The 10,190-nt window shown below is 44.8% G+C and overlaps 1 protein-coding gene and 1 long non-coding RNA gene across 3 annotated transcripts in view; both read left to right on the top strand.

Moving 5' to 3' along the window:
* Window positions 1–6,987, top strand: part of LOC106821346 — a 9,040-nt gene extending 2,053 nt beyond the window's left edge. For both annotated transcript variants that reach the window (XM_014826108.1, XM_014826107.1), the window contains exon 3: window positions 4,410–6,987. In XM_014826108.1, coding sequence (XP_014681594.1) covers window positions 4,459–5,886 — 1,428 coding nt within the window. In that variant the 5' untranslated portion in view covers window positions 4,410–4,458 and the 3' untranslated portion in view covers window positions 5,887–6,987. The remainder of the gene's footprint in view (window positions 1–4,409) is intronic.
* A 1,691-nt stretch (window positions 6,988–8,678) lies between these two features.
* The window catches only part of LOC106821343, a 4,170-nt gene continuing 2,658 nt past the window's right edge, over window positions 8,679–10,190 (top strand). Inside the window, exon 1 of the long non-coding RNA XR_001395721.1 lies at window positions 8,679–8,905. This is a non-coding gene — a long non-coding RNA (uncharacterized LOC106821343). The remainder of the gene's footprint in view (window positions 8,906–10,190) is intronic.

Here is a 10,190-nt window from a genome sequence, read left to right as displayed (position 1 = left end):
CACCATGGTTGGCCTTGCGTTTTTTAGGGAATTGCCATCAAGCGTCAATAGCAGTGGTCAGCGTAAACACACATATAACCTGAATGCATATGGAAAGTCATTATTTCACTACACTGTTAAAATGGCCCAGATGACGGCACACATGTATGTTTTTTAGCATTGTATGAAATTAACAATCACGATACACTCAACGCGTGACCGCTTCATAACATCGGGGACCTAACCATACGGGCCTGGGTGCGTTATTGCTGTATTTTGATTCCTAGGGTGCGCTTCGCGCCTTCCTTGCTACCGCATTAGTCATATCAGATGTGCCCGTTCATATATGTTCGTACGCGTCGTCCAAGCACGCTGACAAGTACTCGGCGTTTGCCTGTGTGGTCACGTATTTCGCAATTGGCCATTACTACTCACTAGTGGATTATCACCTCGGTAGCTGTCACTACGCACAGTACTTATTAACGTGCACGTCAGTGCGTTCACATGTCCTTAGCCACCGTAACTTCCCCAGTCAAGCTATTACCGTATTAGTACCAATTAGCGATGTCAGTCGGCATGTGGTGGAACAGGTCGTGGTCGCGCGGTGTACACATACAGATTTACTTAGTCTTACGAATTTTTTGCTCGCATAAAGTTATTGCTTTCAAGTTCACGGCAGACGATATTTTATGCACAGCTGTCTGTCGTTAGTCACTTATCGTATAGCAAAATCATGGTTGCCGTATTCGGTTGCATTTCGTTACTCGGTGTGTCCTTACATTTTATATCTGTTGTTTATCATACATGATGCCTCGCAGCTGTCCGTGGTAACATTGTTACGTAAGATGTTTGTGTACTGACTACCTGACACTGTGGTAGTTAGTGCATCTGCACTTGGCAACGTCTGCATAAAAAACGGCTAAACTGAAACACGAAATGTACGTTTACTGACCTAAAGCTCTTAACTCGTTTCTTTACTCGACTATTTTCGCCTATTAATTCACCTGCAGTAAATGCCAGTCAATATGCTCGATCTGCAACAGCAGCACGTAACACCGCACGCTTACCGCGCTGGGTGCAGCACAACAACACTGTAATTAAGAGTAATCTCTTTAAATTGGTTTTATATTACTTTTTTTTACTTGAGACGTTTTCAAGTCGCCTGCTGCGTTGTAGTGCTATTAGCAGGACTGTGTGTAGTCACGCTAGTCGATAGCCACTGTACTCTGCTAGGCCGGTGAATCGCACTTGGCCTGCGGTTTAAGCCGTTCCTTATAGATCCGGACACAGCATATAGGCAATTTTGTCTGGAGGGGGACTTCAGATGATCCGGGTGAAAATTGCTAAATGTGTCCAGTCAGTCGCCCCACGATTGTAGTCCGCCCGCCCATTTAGTCACCCGATTCATTACGGCATCAGCAAACGTTCTTGATATTATCGGCGCGCACTTATTTCAGGTTTGCGCGACTAAAATCAGCGTGCATGGTGTCCACTCGACTCGGCGATCGAAGTCGGAGGGATATCTCGGCGATACAAGTTGCGCCGATTAAACTTCGCCATTCAAAATCGCACTAGTGATGTCCGGCACCTTATAGACACTGAACTTGCTCGGTTCGGCGCATTGGTTATTGCTCCGTATCTCGTGAATACTTACGATAGGCATTCACGATTCATTCTTGCCATTTTACATCAATGCGAGTGCGTTAGTTACATGAAGCTAATGTATTATCTTCAAAATTCCGTAGTGCCCGACTAAAGTCTAGCCAAGATACCTGCTCGCTAACCATTTGCCCGTGGAAATTACTGGGAAACAATAATGCGTCATTCTATCTTCAAAACGCCAGATTAAAACTGGCCAATGTGTTTCACGAAGTGAGTTTCGCTGCTCACAGGCCTCACTTGAAACGACTTGCTCTCAATAAAAAGGGGGTAATAAACACGAAATGATATTTACTACAAAAGTTCTTAATGCTTTCTCTACTCTATTTCGCCTTATAATCACCTGGTAAATGCCGGGCAAATGTTCCATCTCTCATCTGCAACACACAAGTACACCGCACGCTAGCTGCTGCACAATGACACATAAATATATAGTGTAATAGTTAATACTACTGTACTATATATGGCGACATTTACAGCAAATTGTCGGCAATAATAGGGGAACGAGAGTAGAGAAACATTAAGACTTTGGTAGTAAATAGATTTCGTATTTATTAGCTCATCTGACGAAGTCAGATGCAGCTTGTAGAATCGCATGATTGTCCGGCCGTCCGTCCGTGCGTCCGTCAACAGTTGGGCACAAATCTTAACCGCTAGACGTATGGTCACGATATTCGGGACGTGGGTGGGGGGGACCGTGAAAAGGACTCAGGATGATCAATTTGGGGGTCAAGGGTCAAAGGTCAAAATGTGTAAACGGAGGGGGAATATTTCCCCCTTAACTTAAGGTATAGGAGGAAATACGGAATTGCGGCACAAATCTGAACGGCTCGACCTCTGCTCTTAATATTTGGTGTATAGTGTGATGGGCAGGAAACCCATCACCAGTGCGAAATTGGAGGTCACAGGTCAAAGGGCAGTGGGGGAAAGGTCAGATATCAGACATATCAGACTTTTTTGTTTCAGCGCTGACCTACCATTTTTATCACTTTATTGAAAGGACCATGAAATGTGCGTTCCACTGACGTGCGAAGAGTAAGTGTCTGATAACCTTTTGACCCTCAAGAGGAGGGTTAAACATGGATTCCTGAACTGCCTCAATGATGTTACAGTGTTCTCATATTCATGGCACATCAATAATCTAGAAAGCCAATAAGCCTGGATAGCCGATGGTTACAGCACAGGCGTCACGGCTCAAAGGTCCTTGGATCGAATCCCATGGTTCAGATTTTAGATTATTTACCTGTTTTCTGTATTTTTCTATCTTTATCCATTTAACTATTTTGGAATCGCATGAGCGTGCGTGCGTCTGTTCGTGCGTCAACAGTTGGGCACAAATCTTAACCGCTCTACGTACGGTCACGATATTCGGGACGTGGGGGGGTGGGTAATTGCCCGGGAGTATCTTGACCTTATCTCGTTTCATGGTAATATATATTATATATATATACGCGTGTGTGATGTAATGTAATGTAATGTACGATGTAATATAAGTGCGTGTGTGCGTCGGTGCGTGCGTGCGTCCATGCGTCCGTGCGTGCGTGCGTCCGAGCGTGTGTGCGAGCGTGTGTGCATGCGTGGGTATACATTATATATAACACGTTCGTGTTCTCTTGTTCCCCTCACCTCATATACAGCCAGCTTCGGTTACAAATATGGCACCTAAACTTTTATATCCTACAAGAAACTGCGTCAGCCAGCGCATGTTATTTTGAAAACCAGTTTTCATCAGCAGTAGTGCTCAACAATTGGGCTTTGTCCAAAATAACCCTGGCGCGAAAATTTGGTCACCGTTGTGTTTCGTATAAATCGTTCGATATGCTCTTGTCTTCATGCCACCTGTTCAAGTAACAAATAAAAAATGTCCTTTATACGTTTGCAATAGGATATCCAATACATTCAGGGGTGGATCGGTTGCATTTCTATTGCTTCGCACCTATTACTCTAGTATCCACAGGATGATATAATGTAAATGGAACATGTGTGCATTACTAGAACGACAATAACAAGCTGGTATCTCACTGAAGAGATGGTCTACAGATACATACAAACGGATGCCTCGCAACATCCCTACCCCACCCCAACCCAGCTCCATTTTGTCGGGTTCCACATAGGTTACAATTAATTTGCACATGCGTGCTTCCACTGGCAATGAAATACGCTGTCATGATATATGTTTGAAACTATAGTTCTGAAGGTCTTTGTCGATGCTGATTAACATGTTTGAAACTAACAAGTATAGTGTATTATAAGTTTTAGAAGGAACAATTAAGAGTAATGTCGCCTCTGGTATAGCTCTGCATGGCCAAGTGGGCCTATAAAGGTCGGAATGCTTGTTAAGGCGCCATGCACCAGGTGAAACCACCAGATCAAAGGTCAATACACGTAGTTATTGCATACACGTAATATATGAGTGAAAGCGGTGAGGGTGTCGTTACGCGTTGTCATGCAACGCAGGGTGCTCTCAGACGCCTCGTGACGTCATTGGCCGTCAGAAATTACGAACAATCTCCGTACGCATCCCGCCAACTCATCAGGGAAATAGCGATGGCAGCCGCTCATGCATCGTTTGGCCATTTATATGACTGCAATTGCTTCTACAATCCCGCCGAACCGCTAGTCATTCTTGCGGGCAGTTCCCAGATCCCAGATCTCCAATTAACTATAGAACTAGCTGTTAGTATAACATCCACGTCTTACGCCACAACTCACAAATAAACGTGTCACTATGTTTTGCCACCGATAGTGAATTTCTTTTCTTTTCTTTTCAGATCGTCTCGCTCTTAGGACACAGTGATCCCTGTGACCTGCTCGTGCGCCATGCATAGGTTCATACGCCGCCATATTCGTGGCATTGCGCCATTAATGGTCGCCTGTCTTTTACTGATGATCGTCGCGAGGCGCTTCTCTTCGCTCGATTCCGTCGAGTCCGAGAAAACGACAACGCACGCCACAGTAGTGCGCGTGAAGCAGCAGGAACTGCACCCACGACTGCCACCCGCCCGTGTGAGAAATGCTACGGTGAAAGTGGCGATCGCTAGGCATCCCGTTCATGCTCCCATCAAAAACTACAAAAAACCGGACCCCACCAACCGAGTCACGGATTTCTGGCAGCCAGTCAACGGCACTCAGTTCAAAACGAGACTGTTTTCGGCTTACTACGACACGAGGGGACAACGCCGTGTGACCGTCGTCGGCGTCGCCTCGTTCCGCCACCGGCCGGTGCTCTACTGCGTGCTGTGGTACAACGACACGGTGACGGCCGGCGTGCGGGCGACTTCTGTGCTCATCATGGAACACTGGAACATGAACTACACGGCGATTTACTTCGACTGCAACCTACGCGCGCGCGACCCCGTGCCGAACGCCGTGTCGCTCGTGTCACACGCCGACGACACGTCGCCGAGTAACTACGCGCGCGTGCACAAGCACGCCGACACGCCAGCGCCGCGTAACGGTCGCTTCTCGGTGTGCATCAAGCCGCTGCACTACAACTACGGCGACACGCTGCGACTGGCCGAATTCGTCGAGTTCCACCGCACGATGGGCGCCGAGTTCTTCACCTTCTATAATCACAGCGTGAACGCCGACGTCACCGCGCTGCTACAGTACTACGTCGAGCGCGGCGTCGCCGAGGTGTTGCCATGGCAACTCGACATCAAGTCGCAGCGGGAGATCCGCACGGAGAACATGTTCGCGGCGTTGAACGACTGCCTGTTGCGCAATCAGCGTCGCTACGAGTACCAGGTCGTCGTCGACGTCGACGAGTTCATCGTGCCCCACCTCGCCGACGACGCCGACTACACGCAGCTGCTGCGGCGGCTCACGGCCGTGAGAGAGGACGCCTACTACGTCGGTGCCTACTGCTTCCGAAACACGTTCTTCTACAGCGAGTGGCCCGACGACGCGGCGGCGGCGACGCTGCCGCTGCACCTGACGACGCTCGCGAAAACCAAGCGCACACAGAAGACGTGGCCGCGCGGAAATCGCTCCAAGTGCATCGTACGCGGTGCCGACGTTACGATCATGGGCAACCATCTACCTTGGCGGTTCGCCGACGGTCGGCAGTTCAGCATTGTCGAGGAAGGCGTCGCTCTGCTGCATCACTATCGCGTCTGCGAGTACGACGGACACGACTGCGTCAAGACGGCGCCGGCCGTCGTCGACGCGACGGTGTATCGCTGGAAGGACGAACTGTTGCGTCGCGTTGCGACGGTGTTAGCGGCAGTCACATCCAGCGGCAGCTGACCGCGGAGACCCCGTTAGAGTGCCTTTATGTAGTATTTATATGGAATATATCACGGGTGAATAATTACAAACAATTGTCGTTATTCAAAATTTTTTTTGTCATTATTCACCCCTGAGTATATTATGTCTCCATAGAGGAACTCTAGTCTTCGTTAGAATCGCTTTATGTAGAGTGCTATATAGAATATACATCTATAGGTCTGCCTGGTCTGGATAGCAGTTGGTTGCAGCATATGCTGGGTAGAGCTTCCACCACATGGTTTATAGTTTAGACATATTGCATTTTATGACGTAACATTTCTCAGAAGAACTTCCGCATTTGTTCAAACGATGTGATAACCATTACCGGTCCCTGGTCACACTACGTAGTCTTATTTATTGTGTTGGGATGCCTCTAGGAATTTATGCCATAAATGATAGGCGTTGTTTAAGATTACTTACCTTCTTTCAAAAGCAGAAATAAACATATAGTATTAAAATAACACAAGATTTCTAAAGCGGCCAGTTGTTTATCACTGCTTCATCATCACGAATAATGGCTTACCCACGCACCCGGCTTTTCTTTCTGTAATTTAGTAAATAATAGAGACGGGTGTATAGAACTTGTCATTTGTTATAATTTGTCCTGCATGTTGCATCACGCACTGTTATCCCGCAACATCTTATTACTTCAGTAATTCATCTTCTATTATAACCGTGTGAAAATGGCGCCCTGTCGAGACAGATCTATGTATACGCGCTAGTGACGTTTAAGTGAATATATTATATATCATGAATCATGGTTACAACGCTTGGCTACAGGCTATTATGAGATTGAGATTCTTCAAAGAAAATTATGAATTTTAACAGAATTAATGCGTTTATAATGAATTTATGAATGTGGTGTAGCAGGAAGAATAATTAAGTGCAGGAGAAGATATAAATATAAAACGTATGATAAGCGGAGATCAAACGCCCTGTCAATGACAGACTGGCATATGCATTCATTCAGAGAGATTAGACTTACTTGCATACATAGCCTACTCACGGCTATCGCTCAGACGGTTGCTGCAGGAATGCATATTAAATATGCTCATATAAATAATGTAATTATCCACGTGATTATCGTTGTTAATGTTCATCATTAATTATTCGTACGTCATGCTAAGTGTTGAGTCCGCATACTTTCGAACATGGGGCTTCTTATTTAAGATTAATTATTCATGAATTATTTGTAAGGTTCACTGCTTTTCTCTCTCGATCCGCGGTGGCTGGGTCGCTATAGTCCCTTTACTAGCTACAGAAGAACGAGTATAGACAATACTGGCGACAGACCCGTCTGGTTACCTTTATTCCATGATTATGTGTGTACTGGCTTCACCGCAAGCTGTGCATGGCCGTAGGCCGATCAACTTTAGGGGGTTGGATGCAATTTCTTCACCTGGGTAATGACGAAGTAATAAGTTTTACGGGTTCAAGAAGTAAAGCATGTGTAAGCAAAAAGTATGCAGTGTTATGGGACGAAGGCATAATTTCCTCATATTACTTATTACTGCTTTATTATCTGTTTTATTGTATCCATTTTTTTATTTGTTATATATAAGACATTTTTTTATTTTTCGCTAAAACCCAGGAGAGCAGCCACACCCCTGCCACCAACTCCCCCGCGGTGGCTACGACTCTGGGAACCTGCTACTAGCTTTCGTACAATACTTGCGACCGCCACACACGCATGCAACCAGGCACTTTCATGAGCTGAAATGTTTTACTACAACAATGTGTTCAACGAATGGTCGGCATGAAGCAGATTGACACATCTCAACGCAAAAAGTGCTAAGCCAAGGTCTCTATTTTCTCAAGCAACATGACTTTACACACGATTTTATTTAGCAGGAATTCCCCCCCCCCACACACACCTCCGAAATAGAAATATTATATACAACAGCGCTACAACGGTGATTTATATGCTCTGAACCATATTATGCTCTGAACCATATTATGCTGATTTTGTATGCTCTGAACTCTATCATGTGCGAAACCACGTGCGTCACGTTTTCCGCGCGAAGGGAAACCACAGGGGAAACCACCGAGTTAACATGGAAGCGCCACCTATTGGAACACAATGGCTATAAGAAGAAGAGCGTCCGATAAAAGTCAATATCGAAAAGATTTCAGTGTTTCACATGTTTGTAACAGTAATTTATAACTCGTATATATATATATATATATTATAAAATATATGTATGCATAGATAGATAAATAGTGAGAGGGAGTATAGGTAGGTATATGGATAGATAGATAGATAGGCGGATGGATGGATGGATACATGGATAGATGGATGGATGGATGGATAAATGGATGGATGGATGGATATGGATGGATGGATGGATGGATATGGATGGATGGATGAATGGATAAATGGATGGACGGATGGATGGGTGGATGGGTGGATGGATGGATAAATAGGGCCTTAGATGGATAGACAGGGAGACAGATATAGGTAGAAACTAGAACTGACTGTTGCAGTTATGTGAAACGGTACGAAATATTCACTAACCAAAATATTTGTTTTTAATTGGGCCTTTTTTCTTTTTCTTCTTCTCCATCATCATTTTCTTTTTCTAATTCTTTGCAAATGTGTTTCTGTACTTCGTAAGCTTCTTCTCCTATTTTTCTCCACCATGGGATGCCTTGCGTTTTAGGGATTGCCATCAAGGTCAATAGCAGTGGTCAGGAACACATTAACTGAATGAATGAAAGTATTATTTCACACACTGTAAAATGGCAGATGACGGCACATGTATTTTTTAGATGGTATGAATTAAATCGTACATAACGCTACCGCTTCAACATGGCGACCTAACATTACGCTGGGCTGGTTATTTCAGTATTTTGATTCTAGGTGGCGCTGCGCTTCGCTTGTACGATTAGTTCATATATGTTCGTACGCTCGTCAAGCACGCTGACAAGTAACTCGGCGTTGGCTGTGTGTCACGTATTTCGAATTGGCATTACTACTACTAGTGGATTATTCACCTCGGTAAGTGTCACTAGCAGTACTTATTAAGTGCAGTCAGTGCGTTCACATGTCCCTTAGCACGTAACTTCCCAGTCAAGCTATTACTATTAGTATTACTATTAGCGATGTCATCGGATGTGTGGAACAGGTCGCGCGGATGTACACAACAAGTTTATTGTCTCGAATTTTGCTCGAAAGTTATGCTTCAAGTCAGGCAGAGATATTATGCAAGCTGTGTCTATAGTCACTTATTATAGCAAATAGTTGATGGTTGCATTTGTTACTCATGTGTCCTCATTTATAGTTGTTTATATACATTGCCTCGCCAGTGTCGGTAACATTGTACGTAGAGTTTGTGTACTGACTACTGACACTGTGTAGTGCACAGGCACTTGGAACGTCTCAATAAAAAAGGTAAATAAACACGAAATGTATTTACTACCAAAGTCTTAATGTTTCTCTACTCTATTTCGCCTATAATCACCTGTAAATGCCAGTCAAATGCTCATCTGCAACACGCAAGTACACCGCACGCCCGCGCTGTGCACAAACAACATGAATAAGAGAATCTCTTTAAATTGTTTTTATTTACCTTTTTTTTATTGAGACGTTTCAAGTGCCTGTGGTGTAGTGTATTACAGACTGTGTGTAGTCACTGTAGTGTAGCACTGTACTCTGTAGGCCGGTGAATCAGCAACTGGCTGGGTTTAAGCCGTTCCTATAGATCCGGACACACTAGGCAATTTTGTCGGGCGACTCAATGTCCGGTGAAAATTGCCTAATGTGTCCAGTCAGTCGCCACCGATTTAGTCGCCCGATTTAGTCACCCGATTCAATCGCATCGAGCAAAACGTTTTGATATTATCGGGCGATTATTTCAGTTGCGCGACTAAATCGCGTGATGTGTCCACTCGACTCGCGCGATAGAATCGGGCGATATTATCGAGCGATAAAGTTGCCCGATTAAATCGCATTAAAATCGCCTAGTGTGTCCGGCCCTTAAGACATAACTGTCGTTCGGCGCATTGGTTATTGCTCCGAGTGAATGACTTACGATAGGATTCACGATTCATTCTTGCATTTTACATCTGGAGTGGTTAGTTACATGAAGCTAATTATTCTTAAATCGTTAGTGCACTAAGTCTAAGTACCGGGTACATTGCCGTGATTACTGGAAAACATATCGTATTTATTTTCAAAACGCCAGATTAAAACTGGCAATGTTCACGAAGAGTGTTCGTGCTCACAGGCACTTGAAACGTCTCAATAAAAAAAGGTAAATAAACACGAAATGTATTTACTACCA

The sequence above is a fragment of the Priapulus caudatus genome, unplaced genomic scaffold (assembly GCF_000485595.1).
Source record: "Priapulus caudatus unplaced genomic scaffold, Priapulus_caudatus-5.0.1 Scaffold69, whole genome shotgun sequence".
Classification (NCBI taxonomy): Eukaryota; Metazoa; Priapulida; class Priapulimorpha; order Priapulimorphida; family Priapulidae; genus Priapulus; species Priapulus caudatus.
This window is presented reverse-complemented; position numbering and strand designations above follow the sequence as displayed.